At 34.2% G+C, this 20,201-nt stretch overlaps 3 protein-coding genes across 3 annotated transcripts; 1 reads left to right on the plus strand and 2 right to left on the minus strand.

Moving 5' to 3' along the window:
- Positions 1-2,009: 2,009 nt before the first annotated feature.
- Positions 2,010-3,083, plus strand: LOC107488521 (mavicyanin). Its single transcript, XM_016109275.3, has 2 exons — positions 2,010-2,242; positions 2,325-3,083. Exons 1-2 carry the CDS (start codon positions 2,068-2,070, stop codon positions 2,720-2,722), a joined length of 573 nt encoding a protein of 190 aa, XP_015964761.1. The 5' UTR covers positions 2,010-2,067; the 3' UTR covers positions 2,723-3,083.
- A 569-nt stretch (positions 3,084-3,652) lies between these two features.
- On the minus strand, positions 3,653-11,274 carry LOC107488530 (chloride channel protein CLC-d). Its single transcript, XM_016109279.3, has 22 exons — positions 10,724-11,274; positions 10,501-10,573; positions 9,510-9,731; positions 9,356-9,402; positions 9,169-9,267; positions 8,657-8,820; positions 8,411-8,551; positions 8,251-8,321; positions 8,072-8,151; positions 7,728-7,877; positions 6,986-7,045; positions 6,832-6,906; positions 6,462-6,613; positions 6,055-6,190; positions 5,855-5,986; positions 5,569-5,646; positions 5,426-5,481; positions 5,232-5,318; positions 4,990-5,146; positions 4,786-4,887; positions 4,652-4,698; positions 3,653-4,083 (listed from the first exon to the last, which is right to left on the minus strand). Exons 1-22 carry the CDS (start codon positions 10,904-10,906, stop codon positions 3,996-3,998), a joined length of 2,400 nt encoding a protein of 799 aa, XP_015964765.1. The 5' UTR covers positions 10,907-11,274; the 3' UTR covers positions 3,653-3,995.
- Positions 11,275-12,370: 1,096 nt separating this feature from the next.
- Positions 12,371-18,870, minus strand: LOC107488527 (long chain acyl-CoA synthetase 6, peroxisomal). Its single transcript, XM_016109278.3, is given in 22 exon segments — positions 12,371-12,838; positions 12,946-13,032; positions 13,131-13,217; positions 13,768-13,853; positions 13,956-14,059; positions 14,286-14,372; positions 14,462-14,585; positions 14,753-14,871; positions 14,988-15,117; positions 15,361-15,449; positions 15,543-15,631; positions 15,761-15,854; positions 15,962-16,041; positions 16,163-16,287; positions 16,474-16,576; positions 16,693-16,769; positions 16,865-16,970; positions 17,061-17,142; positions 17,251-17,322; positions 17,473-17,550; positions 17,656-17,716; positions 18,548-18,870. Coding segments are annotated over 22 exon segments (2,094 nt in total). The 5' UTR covers positions 18,666-18,870; the 3' UTR covers positions 12,371-12,742.
- Between the last annotated feature and the right edge of the window lie 1,331 nt (positions 18,871-20,201).

Below are 20,201 nucleotides of genomic sequence, written 5' to 3' on the forward strand. Positions count from 1 at the left end.
TATTTTATATTTATTTTAAAATAAAAAATTATATTTGTCATTTTTAAAATATTCTATATTAAAATATATTTATGTATGTATATATTAATATATTTTATATTTATAAAATATATCAATATTCTTCTTTTATAATATTTTTTAATTTTTATTTAATAAAATCTAACAATTCATAAAAAATAACGCATCTAATATACACAAAATAATTGGGTTAATTTTGGACATACCCTTACGCATCCGTCATTTTCTCTTAGACTAACCTATCTTTCACAAATATGCTTTCCTCAGTATTTGTCAAAATAGGCCTAATATTTATGAGCCAGCTTTTATAATCCGCTTTACTGAATTATATTATTTATTTTGTACATCGGATTTATTATCTACATAATAATATGATAAGATTTTGATTAGAAAATAGTATTTATAGTAACACAGAATTTATTAAACAAAAATGAAAATTTTGTCTTCGACCGAATACCGCCATCCAACTGTCACTGAACTCACTAAAGACGAAGAACTATAAGACTTTGTTTATAAGATACTGAAATATAAATATATATACATAAAATTATATTTAATAAATAAAATATAAATAAAAATATTATGTTCTAAAATACTTAATTAATATATTTTATGTTTTTTCTAATGAAAAAGACACAAAATTATTGAACAAAACATAATTTTTTAATTATTATTAAATTTTTTAAATTAAATGTTGTATGAAAAAAATAAAGATCAATTTAAATTTTATTTATTTATTCTATCTTATATTTAGTTTATAACTTAATAAAATGTTCTTATATTATATTTAATATCTTGTCTTGTTATTCTCAAAATAAAACCTAACGTTAGTGACCTTGTCTTCATATAGATAGTTTCATTTTGTAGAATCATAGACCGTAATGACTTGTGTAATAAATGTAATTAATCAACTCTAATTCTTTAGAGTTGAGATAAACCGACCTAACACCTAAAAAATAATATTTTAACGGTAATAATAGGTCCACTAATTAACTTTAGTTGATTATTATGATTTCGGTTTTGTGTGGATTTACCTACCAATACGATACAATAATTTCTAAAGGATAGGCCTTCTCTCTCTTGGTTACTGCAGTAATATACAAATCGATTTTTCTTTTATGTTTCTGATGTTAATAACATAATAAAACCATATTATTAGCATGCGTGTACCTAACTTAATCTAAAAGCGCACGCATAGCAGTCAATTCTTCGACCATCAAGTAATTTAACGTAATATATATTTCTTTGTTGCCTTAACTAATGCAAGAGTATCGAGAGAGAATGAAAAAAAAAATGGTGAAAACTCAGGTGAAGTCGACTTTATGTGAAGTTGATATTTGAGAATTGTTAGACGAAAATTTAGTCAGATCAGTTAAATTATCTAACGGTTCTTAGGTATCAATTTTACGTAAAGTCGATTGCACCTGAATTTTTATCGAAAAAAACATAAATATAACTAGAATTTAATTTTGATATATTATTAGTGTAAAATAAGTTTATATGTATATTTAATTATATAACGCCATATAGTAAAAATAATTATTTTTTATATTGACTACGTAAATAATCATCTAAAAAAATAAATATAATTTTATAATTGTAAAAAATAATTTACATTATTACCAAATTTATTTATGTAACTTCCTTATCTGAAGTGAGTTTATCATTATTTCAATCATAAAGCTCTTATTTATTCGATATATCTTAATTTAAGAATATATATTTTTTCTTCTTCCAGAAAATAATAAGAAGAAAAAGACAACAACTTTTTAAAAATTATATAAAATGTGAAAGATAAAAGATATGATTCACTAGTATTTCTTAAATAAAAAGGAAACAATACGAAGCTTATGAAAATGGATATAGTAGATAAACTATTTACATCTAAAATAGCAAGATAAGATAAGATAAAAACAAAATTGAAATTAAAATATATTATTAAGATGGGTAGTAAAAAGAGTATATAAAGGCGAGAGAGAAGAGAAGAGAGGAGTGGACATTACACACACATATCACAGGAAATTAAGTGATAAGCGTGGTGCAAATTGAATGGCGATGATGATGGAGAGAGTTATAGTTTTGTTAATAGTGATGTCAGGTTTGCAGAGCGGATCACATGGAGCAGTGTATAAGGTTGGAGACTCAGCAGGATGGACTATCATTGGCAACGTTGATTACAATTCCTGGGCTTCTCCCAAGACCTTCCATGTCGGTGACACTATCAGTAAGTCTGTGTTTCCATCTTCCATGCATAGTGGATAGTGCTGCCACTTTTTCATTTAACTTTGCTTTGTTTTTGTGTACAGTATTTGAATACAATGAGGAGTTCCACAACGTGATGAGGGTGACGCACGCAATGTACAGAACATGCAACACGTCAGCTCCATTGGAGAGCTATGCAAGCGGGAATGATTCCATCAAGATTACAAAATACGGACACCACTTCTTCATCTGCGGAGTCCCCGGCCACTGCCAAGCTGGACAGAAGGTTGACATCAACGTCCACAGGCCTAATAATGTCACACAACAAGCCGCATCACAGGCACCGGCACCGGCACCGTCATCATCTTCGGCATTCGCGTATTCAGTTCCAGTTGCACCGGCACCTGCTCCAAGCCAAGCAGCACCCTCAACGACAAAAACAGGACTTGTTCCTTTCTTGGTTTCAGCCCTCCTACTCATTGCTGGATATACTACCGCTTAGCTTCTTTTGCATTTCCTTAATATGCATGCAACTCATCAAGCCAAGCCTCCTTGTTTCTTATGTTTTTTTGTTCACTAATTTGTTTTTTTAAAAAATTATACTAAAAATTTATTACTAAATTAGACATTATGCGAATATTTTATTTACGTTTTGGTATACATCTAAAATATTTGTTATTAACCAGTCAAGTGTCTTTTTAGTTATTGTTGGAGTTCGTCTGTGGGGTCTCTTTTAATCATTTGGTTGGGGTTTTCCTGTAGGAACAAGTTTTCCTCCTTTCTCAAAGCTCATTATGATTAAGCATAGCTTAGAACTTAGGCAACCTTGTAAACCTTCTCAATCACATCTACTTTTTCTTCTTCTTTTTTTTATAATTTCTTTTTCATTTACAAGATCATAGATTTGGATGAGTATATGAGACTAGCTTGAAATAACTATATACATATCTTATATTTAAATTGGAATTCTCTTTAGTCTTTACTCTAATGCGTTTCATCCGTCCAAATTTTAGTACGTCTATATTCACAAGACAAGGACGACTATTCGCCTAGCTTTTGGGATTTTGGTACAAAGCTTCAAACAATTACGGCGAATGTCGATGGAACGCCACAAAAGGTGGCGGGGCTCAGTAACATAGGCGAGCGTGCTATGCAGATGATAGTTGTATATTTATTGTAGTTATGATTTGTGTCTCACAATACTTGGAAGCGACAATAATTTAGAATGATGGCATAAAATGTAGTACTTTTCTTTAAAGTTCACTTTAAAGGTTTAAGGTTTCAACACCCATCAAAAACAAAAATCACACGAAAGCTATTTATTTCATGCATCTCCACTCATTCCTGAACACACTCAAATGCGAGGTCTTCAAGCTCAAATGCCTTTAAAACGATATAAATAAATAAATAAATAAATAGATGAGGGGGAATATAAAATAAAAGTGATTCATTAAAAATGGCAAAAGCTCTACTTAAGTAAATAATGGAAGATATTCCACACATTCTAATGGACCATGCTAAACTCGGCTAACATTTTAACTATTTTTTGGTACTGGTAAAGAGAACCCGAAAAACTAGCAAGTATACACTAACCCCTCATTATCAGCATCAATCTTAACAAATCTAACGAATACTCTATCCGGTATCCCTAGTTAATAATATACACAATTCTGGGTTATCTAATCTATTTGAAGAAGAAAAAATACAATAAATAATGATCTTCCCGGAAAATTGGTGGCAGAAAGGACCAATCTGCGCAGAAGAGACAATCTTGATTATTCTGAACCAACAAGAAGACCATTGAGCAAAGGGCGCTCCACATCTGAATTCCTTGTCGTCGGTCTTTTATTATGATGCCGATTTCTGTGAGGAGAAAATCATGAAGAGACAATCTACTTAACTGAATTTATTGGAGTAAGTATGTAAATCCTTGCAAGATAGATAAGCAATTTGCTTTGCTAAGGCACCACGTTGGAACAGATTGTACTGCAGAGATGAAAAATGACACCAGAGGATGAAAATGCACAATGAAGTTCTTCATCTATCTAAACTCTAAATCATCCAATAATGGATCTACAACTGGATAAACTGTGTAAGCCAAGCAGCACAAAGCTCGTCGTAATTAACTCAACCTAAACTATTTATGCTCAAATGGGAACACTCAAAGCAATAATCACCAAGTCCGGAATTATGGTAGTCAGACAAGTTGCATTGCAGTGCAAACCTTGACAGACAGATAGCAACTTAAATATTAGACCAAAAGTTTGCCAAGAGCCAGCAATACTTTTATGGCAACGTGGCATTCAACTACAAAGAAAAACTCAAACTGCTTTTAGGGTATAAAGGAATATGGCTACTCAAAATATTATATTTAAATTTATTAAAAAGATGAATAGAGTGCCAAATGAGTAAGGAGTAAAGCATCAGAGACCTTACACTAGTTGACTGAAGCTCTAATGTATTCACATTTTCCGTGTCCTGCACAGTTTCAAAGTAACAAGCCTAATAATAAATAACAGGAGGTCCAACAGATGTTAAATTTAACAGTTATTAAAAAAAGATTACCTCAATCATCAAATCTTTTCTGGTTATTAAACCAAGCACACGAGATGGTCGAGGAACAACAAACAAATGTCTCAAACCAAGTTGGCGGAAAAGATTGTACACCTGTGTCATAAGCAGGAGATCATAATTATCTGACAACAAAAAAGGATAACAGAAAATAAAAAATGAAACAAAAAAATCTTTTAAGGATTTTAAACTGCACACCTTTGTCAAAGACATGTCTTCAGGGACAATGTATGGTGAGGGATTCAAAAATGGAGCAAGATCTATGTACATTTCCAAGTCATCTGGACTTAGATGTATATCGTCGATACATATCCCCTTACTAGAAACAGGCTTAGCAAATTCATGAGAATCATGCCTGGAAGTTAGAGAGTCAACAATTATCATCATTATAGAATACAGATGAAAAAGCCCAAATATAAAAATACCTCATCAAGCCTTACCTTATTGACCTGTCCCCACCTCTGGGATCAGAGGGTAAAGGGCTATGCTGGAAATCAACCTTTGACTGAAGGATTACCAACAAATGACTAGACAGAAGACAGGGACATTGAACCTTAGTTTCCAAGTGAATTCAAGCTTTCGAGACATCAAAGTATAAGAAAACTTCAGAAAATTATATTGTGTACATGCTCACCTCCGAAGTACTAATCCAATAACAAGTGATTCTCCACTTCTTGTGTGATCAATCACCTGGGCATAATTTTAAGTATAACTACAACTATGAAAATGCAAGGAATATTTATCAATAGAAGGGATAGATATAAGAGATATACATACCGGAAAACCATTGTGTTTGTTGCTCCGTAGAATGGAAACTACGTCTGAAACCTTAACTACCCGAGGTAACGAGATCACCTTCAATAGACAGATTTACAGAGTCAAAAGCCAAAGTATCAAAAGAATAAGGCATGTGAAACATATAGTTTAACCAGTGGTAGCATCAATTTTAGCAAGTTACACATCACAAGAATGACAAACCAAAAAACAAATAATAAACAAAAAAAATACTTGGACAACTAATAAAGGACATGCAATTTGTTAAATAATTTGAAAGTTCACTCACCCTTCCACTTCCACAGGCCTCCTTTGCTGTCATGTTCCGCATCTCATATTTAGGCCTTGATTCCAGTAATGGAATGCCCCTTAATCTTGCCTGCTCTTCATATAGACCCTCATTAAAAGCATCACCCACAGCCTGTAAGGGAAGAACTTAGTGCATTTTGAAGTGACTTTCTTTGTACAGGAAAGTCCTGATCTGCATACCTTCGATATAAGAAGAACAAGCATAATAAGGGGCAAAAGTTTCAGGTTATTTGTTATTTCAACCATAATGACACAAAGAGACACTGTCATCCGCATTGAACCACCAAGAAAAGATGCAGCTCCCAGCAAAGCATACCTGAACATAAGAAAGTATCAGATGAACATTACAGGGGAAATGGGGATTCCACATATAGAAAAAGAAAATCATTCAGTATAGTAGGGATTAGAAAGCTTTGCTCTTTTGATATTTTTTGTTTCTTGTCCTCAATGGTCTTAGTATTATCCTTCTCTTCTAATAATAATAATCCCATTTATCAAGAAACAAAAGGCTTCAAAAAATATAACTATGGAAGAAGTATATATCTTTTTGACCATGACTTTAAAGGAATGTCAAGAAAGACACTCACGTTCCCTCTTCAATGTTGAGCTTTTTGTAATATTTTACAACAAACATGCCAACAAGACGTCCATAAGTTGATCCTATCATTATACCAGGGACAAATTGACCGGCTGGCACAGCAGTACCAAACGTCAACACTGCTAAAGTATAAAACATAACCTGCCACATACAGAGAAAATAATTGGTATATAATCAAGTGCACCAAGTGGCAACTCTATTCAATATTGGTGCATGAAGATAAATCAACAAGAATTCCTATCAACCATATAGGGCCACATACATGTATCCAAGAACTCTATTGAATCAAAAAATAGAAAATATCTCAATATAAAGGCTAATGCATTTAAAGTACAACCCAGTAAGCAAGAGTGCAATACCAAAAAGGTTAACAGACTTTGGGAACTGTACTCATGTATTGTTTTCGCACTGAACAAATTCCTGATGGCATCATCCTGAAGCAATAGAGAAGTAACTTAATATAATATAACAATAAATGAAAAAGCAAATTATGATTCCCAGTTCATGCAAAACCTGTGTATTGAAGAAAATAGTCGCAAGATCATTATACTCCTTGTCACTGCTACAAAAGAACTGCCAAAAAAAGGGCATAAATTAAATGGAATCTCCAAAAGTAATTAAGTCCAGGAGTACAGCCTATATTATCTTTAGAACGGAACTAAATTAAGAACGTCAGATTTCAAAATGGAGGTAAAACGAGCCAGAATAGAGATTCCTGCATAGACCCAAGTTTTAAAGCCTTATTTTAGTCGCACACACAGTGGTTCCCACTTAAGATAATCTGGTCATTCATGAGTCTTATCAACTTTTATGTGTATCCAAAAATGACATTAAGCTTGTGTCAAGAAAAAAATATGAGATTAAGCTTGTGCCTATATAAGAATCTCTTGAGGAGTGAAGGCCTTTGGAAAAAAGCAATGAAAACAGTATATTTCTCAAAAACATTCTGTTTAGACTGTATAGGACAACTGTAACCTTAATTTCTTATATTCCATCTAATAAAAACAGTACATTTCTCAAAAGAATACCAAATCAGGCAAACATTTTCACAATTGAAACAAAAACAAGATGCTTCATTGTTGAATTCATCCGACACCCTTGTTTCAACTGTCATTAAGTAGTATTAAAGTACGAAAACACCAAAAAAAAATAAAGATCAAGCTGAAACCAAAAAATAAAAATAAAAATAAATAAAAAATGAGAAAATTGAATAAGACTAACAATGATGAACATCATATAAATTCAACCGTCTTACATTTACATAATTCCCATACATTCCAGGAGGACGTGGGCATTCAATACCAGAAGTAGGATCAGATTCCGGGCATGGACTACATTCTCTTAGAAGTGGCAAGCAAAATGAAATAATTGACGTTAAAAGGGAGACAAGGCATGCTTCAATAATCTGCAGTGCAGGAGAAGGAAGGAGCAAACAACAATAAGAAGACAAGTGAGAAGATAAAGGTACCACTAGCATGATAAACAACAAAATATCAATAATAATCACTTTCTTTCTTCAGTACAGTTCTTCCATTCTTTTGTTGTCCTTACTACAAGGAAGCAGATACAGACAAATCAATTGTATAAAAAACAAAATACCTTGACTCGGCTCCCTTTTTTGTGAAGGTGGTTTCGACGCCAACTAGAAATATAAAGTGTAAGCTGGTTAAATAAAGCTCCTGCAAATTATTGACAATAAGTTAACAGGTGTACCAAAGCCAACCAAATGTAAAAATTCATGATACATTGAAGTGCAAAATAAAGGTGAAAACTCCTACCTAGTAGGCCTCCAATAACCCCAATAATAGCCATTGGCAATAGCTCTGCAAAGGAATAATCCTCTTGACCACTAAAAATAAAACCAGTCAAGGGAAGAGGACAAAAATAAAACCTTAATGCTCAACTGGCAGTGAAAAAGGTGAAAGCATAGATCTTTACTCTGATATATCCCATATTATGAATCCGCCAGACCCAAAATGTCCGCAATTTCCATTCTTACACCATCCCATTGCAGTTCGCACTACAACAGCAACAATAGCAGAAGTGAAGAAGACACGCCACATAAGTTGACTCCTCCACCTTCAAGAGCATAGGAAAAAAATCAAAACAAAAATATATATGATGAATGATTTACCACATTTCCCCTTCTAATGAAAAAGAGCCATGTCACTAAGAATTCCTTACCAAGATGTTACCTCTTCCAATGCAAACAATACACCACCAACAGGAGCTCTAAATGCAGCAGCAACTCCTGCTGCACATCCACAGGTTACCAGATCTCGTCGATCTCGATCACTTCTGAATACTTGAAACCATCTTGAATTTATATGATACTTGGTGGAACCACCCTACTCAAGACATGACACCAACAGATTATATCAGTTTCTTCCATATAAAATACATATTCAGTGAAAATCACACAACTAGTCTTAAAAAAGTAATGCACAGAAGCACAGAGGATAATTCAGGTAATATAATGTGCAAGTGTTGATAAATTATAAAGCAAGGTTCATTTAAATGGTCAGTTAAAATACAATGGACACTTTATGTGGTGTTGCCACCACATTTTAGCCTCTTTATTTAAGGGAAACAAAGCATTGAAAGGACATACTGAAAGATCTAACACATACTATGCGCATATTGTACTTTTAACATACCATTTAGATACTACCATATACTGAGTAGTACATACTTACTTGTCCAAGCAAAGAAGCAATACAAGCACCAGTATGGACAAGAGGACCCTCTTTACCTAAAGCAAGGCCTCCTCCCACTGATCCAATGCTGCCAAATATCTGAACATAAGAAGAATCCTTGCATTTAATAAACAGCTATGTATTTCTAAAACTTAAAAAAGCAAAATAATTAATGCAGCCCTCTGACCTTCCCAATCAAAGTTCTCAGAAGAAGAATCCCATGAATATCAACCCCTGAACATTATTCAGCATCCACACTATCAGCATATGAAGGATTCTTGCGCAAGCTGGACAAAATTTCAACACAATAACCCCAGAAACAGTTGAAAAGTCTAACTCACCATTTAAGTAACCCTTGATTTCGGGAATACCAGATCCAGCAGCAGCTGGTGCAAACTGTGTGACAATATATACAGAGGAAAACACCAAAACCAAGTTTATCAGGGCATATAGGAGAAAGCCAGCAATGTATGACTTCTGAATTATACTAAATGTCAATGAGAATTTCCAGCCAGCAAAATTTTCAACAGACAAGTTGATGAAAACAGCAGCAAGACCAGTGCCTGCAAGCAATAAAATGGGAAGACATTTTTTGTCAAGAAACAAACTTCAGAAAAAGAGCTATGAGATTAGCATTAGAAACACATGGGGCATGACTCAAAGTAAATGGGTTTGGTTAAACTGAAAATTTAGCCTTGAATCTGTATCAAAGTAAACAATTGCAACTGAATAAAATGAACAAGAGACAGGGGAACTAGCACCATTAAATAATTTGAGCAAGGATAGAATCATATTGAAAGTATTATATGGTCTCCTGTGGTGGAGTCATTTTCACATACTTCAATTTATTTTGTTTAGGCCTTACCTTGTTAACATTTTAATCAATAGATTTGAACCACCTTTAAAAAAGAAGTTCTATTGAGTTCAAATAATCTAAAAGCTCAAAGATTCATGCCCGTGCCTTATCCCTACCCCAACCTCTCAGTGAATAACAATTTCATGCAATTACTTCAAATGCTTGCTTGCCTATCATGGAAAGACACTACCTAATAGAAGGAAATTAAATTATCGAAATATTAGTTGTGAAGCCTCAAAAGAACCAACAGATCCAACATGAAGTGATCAAGAACTGGAAATTTAGCCAGTCTCCCCGCCACTCCATATCCTACCCATGAAATAATAATTTTCTGAGCATGGGATAACTATAATCACAATTAATTCCGCTACCTATAGCACCCCAAAAAAAAGGGACCTTCCCAAAAAGAAACAAAATTTGCCATTTCCGGTAACTAGGTAAAGCGAAGCACTATGCATTATTCAAGAGAGAAGTACCAATGCCAATGAGCAAGGCGAAAAGCCATTTCACCACCAGCAAATAACTCACGTACAGCTTCCCTCTGCGCGCCTACAAATCTCGAAGCACAGCCCAACATCATCCCATTATAATTTGAGCAACAATAATTAAACCAAACTAAAACAAAAGTAAAATAAAATTCAGAATCCACATGGAAAATTATTCTTATCATTAAAAAAGATAATATATTTTAAAAAAAACCTGTTCTTCTCGATAAGCAAAATTTTCTATGACTTCATAGTCAAGGCTCTCAACGCTGCTTCCATCGCTTTTCCTCACAAGCCCAACGGCGTCGTCGACGAACTGTGATTCTTCGGAGTTTGGGATCCGCGACCAAGCGTGCCTCACCGTTTCGACGCCGTTTTGAAAATGATTGGACAGCATCGTCGATTGGAATTCGGAAGCGAAACCCTTTTCCTTTTGTCTCCCTCAGTCCGAAAAACCTACAATCTCAAAACCTGAATGGCATAAGCCTGCAAGTTCCAGATTCAATCGCATCAGAAGAACCTTCCTCGCACGGATCAGCTTGGCTTCAAAACTCCGCAGCAATTGCAAATCAAATCAATGCAGGGAACCAACCACCAGCACAGTGTGGTATAATCTAAAACGACTCTCTCTTCCCTATGCTGTTGCGTCGTTTTCGCGTTTCGATGATGCTCTGTTTACTGTGCAACGCGAAATCATTCCCCTACCAACGTTGTTTCCAAGCAAATCGATTTAGAGGCAAAGTCGCAAAGAGGAAAAAGGTGTAGACATAGTTTATAATAGGCGCAAGCCTACGTTATGGATTTTCCAACTTATTGGCTTCATCCGAATCAGACACAAAAGTCAGTTAGATCAACGGATAGATCTTGATCGCTGTTGAGGTAGCTGTAGGGTGACGGTGTAGGGGATCATGACTTGCAAGTCATGTGAGATCTTACGTGGACTTACCTGCCGAAAACAACACGAGCTGCGGAACTAATCTCAAGTCCACTAGCTATTGAAAAATTAAAAAAATCCTTTTTTTAATCAACTTATTAATATTCATTAATTAAATTGCTTTTTACTATTAATATTTTGGTTGGCTAATAGAGGTGACACGTTACAGTTGAACTTTTTAGTTTTTGGTGGACATGAGGAATTTAAGGCAGCGATCTTGCGCACAAACAATTTTATGATCTTTTTCGTTTAAGGGCGTGGTAAGTTGAAGTCACATCCTGAATAACAACTTGAAACTAACAGTGGTTCCAATTCCAAGGTAATTTTAACAGAAGTAGTCAATGGTTTTAGAGTGAGCAAGGAGCTTGAACAATTCAAGCTACGTCTACCTCTTTTATAATAATCATATCTTCTTAATAGACAAACGGATTCTCTTTATTTGTTGATTAAAAGAATTCAAATACATAATTAACTAATAACAACTATATTTTTATATAAATCAACTTAAATTGATCGAGTAATCAATTCACTTGTTTGCATAAACAAATGTCAAAAGTTTAAATCCTCTCTTATATAATTCAAACCTGTAACGAATTAATTTTTAGACTATCAAACTAAAAAAATACTTGTAAACAACAAAAAAATTATATTTTTATGCAAGTGTTAAAGCATATTTGATGTATAAATAATATTTTTCTAAACCAAGAATAGCCATTTTGTGATGCATCTTAATTATAACTGGCCCACACAAGCCAAAAATGTTCGAACCCCGGCATTTCAGGACCAAGTTTCATTCGCCTAGCTCAGTGGACTTGAGTTCACTCTCACTGGCTATTAAGTATTTTTCGGGAATTCTCAAATCTAAACTGTCGCTATGGAATCAAATGAAATGAATAGTGATGACTGATGAGGAATCGCGGCAAAAAATAAAAAATAAAAATAACGCATCTTAATATCTTATTGTAAAAAATAATAATGCCGAAAGAACAGTAAGTAAATACATCAACAATTAAGCCTTGTTCCATTTGTATATTCCACTAGATGGATAGAGTGAATACTATGAATGTTCATTTATCAAAAGAAAAGGACAAAAAGAAAACTATGAATGTTCATCTGATTTGGGCATTATTATTTGAGACGATACCAGTACAGAAGTATCCTTGGGATCTTTCTTATAAGATGCGTCTAAAATGTCATCCTCCAAGATACGATATTTTTATGAGGGTAATGCTTGAGGAAGCTTCTGATGAGGGCCACTTGATGATGCGTCTTCTTTTGTCTACTATAGGGCCTTCAGCATCACAATGTCTTCTGATTAGGATCAGTTTTGGAGAGCTCACTGTACATATCAGATATTGCTTTTGCAAAGTACTCCTTCGCTTGAGGTCTCTTAATCTGAGAAAATTCAGAGGCAAATTAGTTAGGCATCATTTATTGTCACAAACAAAATGTTTGAAGCTTGCTGAAATGACAATCAGGAAATCTCAGACTTCAACACTTGCCTTGAATGTAGGAGTCAGCAGATCGTTCTCCATTGTGAATGGTTCAGGCACCAAAGTCACAGCTTTTACAAATTCAAAACCTCTAAGCTGAAAGGCATCAAATTAAGATAGTAATATTTAATATTATTAACAATGGGGTGTATTAAACAAGTAACGTAACCTTAACAAAACATTTAGTAACATACTTGAGCTTCTTGTCCGACAGCATCCATGTCCGCCAAGACAGCAGCCCTCGCTCTTGGATCATTACAAAGTTGTGATATATCATTATACTGCAACCAAGCCAATAAAACCACATTATCATAATCATTTTAAAATCAGCATGCAGTGATACAAAAATTAAAAGGAACTATAGTAAATTTCATGGAAGGATCCTTGCTTCTTGTTCTCAAAACAACACACGCTGGCAACATAGCATTAACTACCATTTTTTCAGAAAAATAAGGCCTCCCTATACAAGGATAGGCACGGGCATAATAACCATCCCAAATTTTAAACCTTAGAAAAGTATAGTTAGTTGCATGGTTTTGAGAGAGGGGATATCAAGAGGAAGTCACTGAAGAGGTTTTATCTGCTACATATGATATCTGCGAAAGAAAATATCCATCCATCTCATAAGATTCAATTCTCAAACTGAATAACTGTGCTTGGTCTCCCAACTATAACATTAACAGCTTGCTAAATAGAGGACAAGAACACAGTCAACAGCCAGCATGATTCATGAACTGTGAAAAATTGCACAATGCATGCAAAACAGGGTTATCAATTCCTCTTCAAAGTTCAGATATCGAAAGTTCGTTTTCTAGGAAAAGATTAAAGTACCGTGATGCCTTCCGAAGCAGCCCATGCTTTCAATACATCAGGATCCACCGCGACAACAGCTACCAAAGAAGAGTTTAGGCTATCACCTACAAAAGGAAAAAGAAGCATCGTGAAGGAAAGGAGAAAATAAGACAGCAAAAGAGGACTACGCATGTGTGCTTGTCGAATTTGTATGACAATTCCCCTACCATATACAAAGCACTGAGCAACAAACTTGCATTTGACATATACGTTTTCAATCTTCTCTGGTGCAATGTACTCGCCTTGTGCCAACTTAAAGATATTCTTCTTCCTACATAGAAATGCAAGGTTTTGATTTGCATGGTTAACAAACTTGACAAATGTAAATCAGGAAAGAGTTGCCAATTTTAGGACATATTGGACAAAAACTGAAGATAGCATGTTTGCACCAAGATTATTATTGAAGCCTACTTATAGAACAGAGAATACTTGTGCCAAGGAATTTAACAGGTCAGCACATAAATTTACCCATTATGCCTGGAATGATAATACCTCACCTATCAATAATTTTGAGACGACCTCCAGGTAACCATGTCCCAATATCTCCAGTATGGAGCCACCCCTCTTCATCAATGACTTCCCTCCTGATCAATTTGATCCAATATGAGGTATCTTTCAGATAGAATAAATAAAATTCGACTCATAAGAACCACAGAACAGGAAAGGGAGTTACGTCTGAGCTTCATCTTTGTAATAACCTTGAAAAATAATTGGACCCCTAACACAAATTTCACCACGCGGATAGGGCTGATCATCAGATGTATAGTTCATTTCTGGCACATCCACGAGTTTTACCTCTGAAACAAAAAGAACAAACTCTCAGCACTTGGCATGGCACTTCAAGCAACAGCCAACATAAACTTAACATTTATGAACTAGATGACTTCAATTTTTATTCTTTTGAACTGGCAGTGGGCAGGGAGCGGTGCTCAAATCCCAATCATGAAACTCATCATTTACTCACCACAGGCTGGATTGGGAGATCCAACATGACCACCAAGGTTGTCGCCTTCATCAATACAGCTTATAACGCAAGAAGTCTCAGTCATTCCATATCCTTCAGTCACCCGACCACCAAAGCAACTGTGAAGTAGTTGTGAAAGACCATTGGACTAGGAATTTTTTTTAAATGATAAAAATAAAAGAAATGAAGGATAATCCTCTGTAGCAATGCATACCGATTTTATACAAGAACTTACATCTTTAGAAACTCCATGATATCAGGTGATAAAGGTGAGGCACCCGATACCATAAGGCGAACTCGTCCTCCAAGCTTTGCCTTTATCTTGTTGAAAACTAATCTGTCCCACATTGGAGAAGGGTTCTTACCTGAAACAGATGGAATTTGAAAGTAAGGTTTTTTCCCCACCTCTCAGTAGAACAAAAACGGCTACACAAATAAAGACCCATAAGACATCTGCTTCCAGGGGTTCAGTTCGAGAGAGGGACGAATTATTAGGATCAATCTTAAGAACACAATGGGAATCAATTACGTAATATAATAAACACATGAGGAAAAATAACTATATAAATGCATACTATACAAAATAAGGTTTACATAATGAACTTTACCATTCAATAATGCTTGCCTTTTAGCATTATATGCAGCATTAAATAGCCTCTCCCTCAGAACACCAGATGTTTTAACAGCATTAAGAATACTACAGCAAAACCGTTCAAGTGAATATCATTAAGTCACAAGGAATACACCAAAAGCCTGTGAATAGTTTAAAAACTACAGTTTGATACTCTACCCAGCATATATTCTATTATACAACCGAGGGACACTGCAGAAGATAGTAGGCCTGAGAGCAGCTAGATCATCCATTAGTTTCAAATTATCCTGCATGATACAGATACGTGAGTCAGGTAATGAGCGGAAAAGAAAAAAAGAAAGTTGGCTAATGTAGTGCGAATAAGTCGGTAAAACATAAGCAAAATGAAAGGCAGGGAATTTGTTCAAGATTCATACCCCCTGGTAGAATCCCACTGCAATGCCAAAATGTACTATCATGACTTGGTTTGTCCGCTCATAAATGTGTGCTAAAGGGAGATATGATATATAACTGAAAATAAAAAGGAATCCAGAGCAAGAACATTTAGAATATTTTATGAGCCAAAATATGACAATAACTACTGTACAATATGAGGTAGGCATTCAAAATGAACTCACACATCAGAAGGGCCAAATTTTTCATCCATAGTGGTCCCAGCAACATTTGCAATGAAGTTTGCATGGGTCAAGACAGCCCCCTGAAGAGAATCCGTTTAGCAGAAAGATAAATGAAGAATGTTCTATAAAGTGACCAGGAAAGCATTTCATGCACACATCTACCATAAACAAAAAATAGTAATTTGGCAAGAATCTACTCACCTTTGGGGTTCCAGTTGTACCACTTGTATAGCAAATAGTTGCAACATCATCAGGTTTTGGTGGGCTAAAGGGCTGAAGATTACTGCTTCCCTACATCCAAGGCAGAAAAAGGCAAGTGGTAACAAGTACTTAGCAATGAAATCATAAATGATGCTTCTTGAATAAATAAAATTATAAATCATTAGCAACTACAGATGGTGGTAAGAAACTACAATCACCATGTTAGTGCAAAGAAAAAATAGTAAAAAGAAATATTTTGTGTTTCTTTTATAAAATATAAAATTCCAACTACCTGCATAATAATTGATCATCATGGATAAACAATGCAGATTTAATTTAACAGAAAAATTAATCGTATATAATACCTACCACAATTAGTCGTACACTTGGAATCTCTGACAAGAAGCTCAGCAACTGCAAGGTGGGGTGACAAATACTTAAGTTTCACAAGAGAAAACTTATGGTAAAATACAATTGACAAGCACAGCAAAAAACACATACTTTACTAAGTTGAAGGTCACAATACATACCGAATTTAATGTTTGAGACACACAAAATATTACTTGCACAGCAGCATGATTAACAATATACCTGACAGCATCAGGACCTATCGAGCAAAAAATTCATTGCTGTTATATATGAAGATTAATCCAAGGTCATTATGAAAGAAATAATGCTGCCTAATAGATAGAATCAACAAACCAAGAGTATCATATAAAGGCACTGATATGTATGAATATGCAGCGCAAGCATGGTCAACAATGAGCCACTCCGGTCTATTAATAAAGTATATGCCAACGCAAGCTCCCTGGAAATGCACGTACCAGTGGTTAGGTAATAATATATGCCAAGTATTGAAATAAATAATTGAGGTTCATGACTATATTATAGAATTAACCTTTGGAATTCCATAATAAATCAAACCAGAGCCTATAGCTGACCGTGCAGTACCTGCTTCTCCAAAAGTCATCCACTTGTACCTTGACAATGGAATAAGAGTGGAAATGATGAGAAGTTCATAAATAAGTTTTATTATAAAAGAAAGGAAGGACAAGAAAGCATAATGGATAAATAATTGAGCTGCTTACTCCCCAACTGTTCCATCAACACGGTTTCGGGTTCCCAGATACTTATAGTCTCGAAAAGTGTCAACTGAACGCCTATGATTGAACATTTCGATAAAATATAAATCAATGTCTTAGGCATACAAACACATATTCCCCTTAAAGTATTGTCCATTAGTAGCACTCATCCAGCAAATGGAGTTGAAATTGAAATTTGCAGAGGAAAAAAAAAGGAGTAATTCTCACACGAAATTATCATGCAGTGTACTAATTTCAGGATGATCAGGGAATCTGCTCACTAGCTTGAGAGGAGAACGTGAGGATCTGCACCCCAAATAGAAAACAAAAGAAAAGAGAATAAAAAGAATCTGAATAATGGCTCAGAATGATTTAGATTAAAGTAGACCAAGTGCATTGGAAGGGGTATACCTATACACATTCCACTTTCCTGTCCGCAATTTCTCTGGTAATACAACACTGTACCCCTGTTCTGCTCCCAAGTAAAGATTAGAACTAGTAACATTAACAATATGGTTGACAAAGAACATAGTAGCATAGCAAGATAGTATAATAACACTAACAAGCCATGCAAATGAAAGACTAATTTGAAGAAATGGATATAAAAGTTTCATAGTTCTGACAAAAGTCCTACAAAGATCAGTATTATTAATGTAATCCACTTTGAGTAACATGATCAAAGCAACAATGATCATATAATTAGTCAGCTCTGCCCTGTCTCAAGTCATAGTTCATACAATTAATAAATGACAGCAAGTGGTTAGCAATTCGAGTATTGGCTCCTGTGATTGTCACCAATAGAAGGTAAATGGATCCAAATAAAGTTCAGAAGAAACATAGACGGAGAAAAATGTGCAATACTATTCATTATCTTCTTTGACTATTTGGTTCATTAACAACACCAAGCAGGAAATCAGATTCAAAATCATAAATAAGCTATAATACAGAGGTACACCAGAATTCCAAACAGAATTCAGAACTCTACCAATTTCTAGTATCACTAAACAGTGAATTGTCATTTCACCGAAAATATTTCTGGAAAGAAAGAAAAAAAAATCCCACTGAAGCCAACAAGACCAAGTCAACAACACACTGAATTGCCCATATTCTCTGTGTATTCAATGAAGAAGCGCAAATCATATTCATCAATAAAGGGGAAATAAATGATAAAAAATAATTCAGAGCTGGATCTCCCATTTATAGTTTTGCACTACCCTTGGCCGCAACTAATTTTCCACGGCAACAATCATCACAAAGAGAAACTCATAGAGAAAGACAGAGAGAGCGAGAGAGGGGGTTGTACCAGAGAAGAACTCGCCGGCGGTGGGGTTCTGACAGAGGTGGGCGGTGGGAGAATCCGCGGCGGAGACTAGGTGACCGTGGATGGCTTTGAGACGACGTTGAGCAGGAGCTGAATCCATTAACGCGAAAGCTTAAACTCAGAGCTTAGACACAAAGGAGAAGAGAACGACTCTATTTTTTTTTCTTTTTTTTTTTTTCCTTCTTCTTATTGCGTTTTTTTTTCCTCAGAAAAATGAATAAAAACTATATAATGGAAAAGAAAATGATAGAAATGTAAGGAGCGTGGCACGCAAAGCGAGGATACTGATGATCCGGATTTTTTTTTTTGGAATAATGATCCGGATATGGTTAAGATGATGATTGCGTCCTATTTCGAACATGCATTTTCACATTATTTTTTTATTAATACTTTATTATTAGGTGGATTGGATTGATGAATATGTCGTCAGTCACTTTCCCGTGACAATTAATACGAATTATAAGCTCTTGAACTTTTCTAATTTCTAAAAGCCTAGAAAGATATTCCTTCCTTTTTGCTAAGTAATTTTTAATTCTTGCATAGCTCTTTTTCATATTGGATGAGGAGAAGATCAACACACTATTATTATTCAATTTATTTTTTTCTCTTTTTGTTAATGTCTGCGTCAGTGACTGTGACATTTTGTATTGATCGGAAACGAGATAAAATGGTCATGTTTAAAGCTAATTCCAAAGTCTAAAAATATCTGCCGGCAATGGCATATGCAGAAAAAATACAAGTGAATATGTCTCCGTCCTTCTTGTCATGGCGTGAGTTGCCTCACAGACACGAGATTGCTTCATGGGATCCGGAGACACTTTCATGTTGTGCATTAAATACTTCAGTAGATGGCCTATGTTTCTGCTACCACTTCCTTTGATTTCCAAATCATTCATCATTCTTCATGCTTTATATTAATATAAGTAATAAAACTTGAAATAGACAAAAGGATAAAAAAAAATAGTGTTAGTTGGAATGTCATTATTCATTAAGTTGATAGAAAATACAAAATAATTTTTTTTATTGAAAAAAAAATATTTTTTTGTTATTTTTTAACGTATTTAATAAATTTTTAATAATAAAAAAATTAAAAATAAAAACGCTAAAAAAATTAAAAAAAAAACACATTTTTTAAAAAATTATCATTTACATCTTTTTCAAAAAGATTTTTTTTAAAAAAATTCATATAATAAATAAATAAGCAAAATATTTTTATATTATTGTATCCAAATATAATTAATAGATAAAAAATCTTTTGTATAAGATATTTAAATATAAAATTATTTTTACTTTTTTTTAATTATTTTAAAAAATATAATTTGAAAAAAAATTATTATTAGAACTTCATCAAACAAGCTCAAAGAATAATTTAATTGCGTACATTCTTTATATTAAAACATAGAAAATAATGCTACCTATATATACAAAACTGGGAGCTTTCTTAGATGAAGAAAGTATAACCTGGATCTTGATGGACCAAAGAATAAATGAAAATAGTCAAAAATTCAAGGGCCATTTTGCAAATAGTAAAATTTAGTAAATGCAACAAATTTTAATATATCCTTCTTGCAACCTTACCTTTTATACTGTTTTAATTTTTTTTGTCTATTATTATTATTATCATCGATACTGTTAT

Source organism: Arachis duranensis, chromosome 5, assembly GCF_000817695.3.
Source record: "Arachis duranensis cultivar V14167 chromosome 5, aradu.V14167.gnm2.J7QH, whole genome shotgun sequence".
NCBI classification, from domain to species: Eukaryota; Viridiplantae; Streptophyta; class Magnoliopsida; order Fabales; family Fabaceae; genus Arachis; species Arachis duranensis.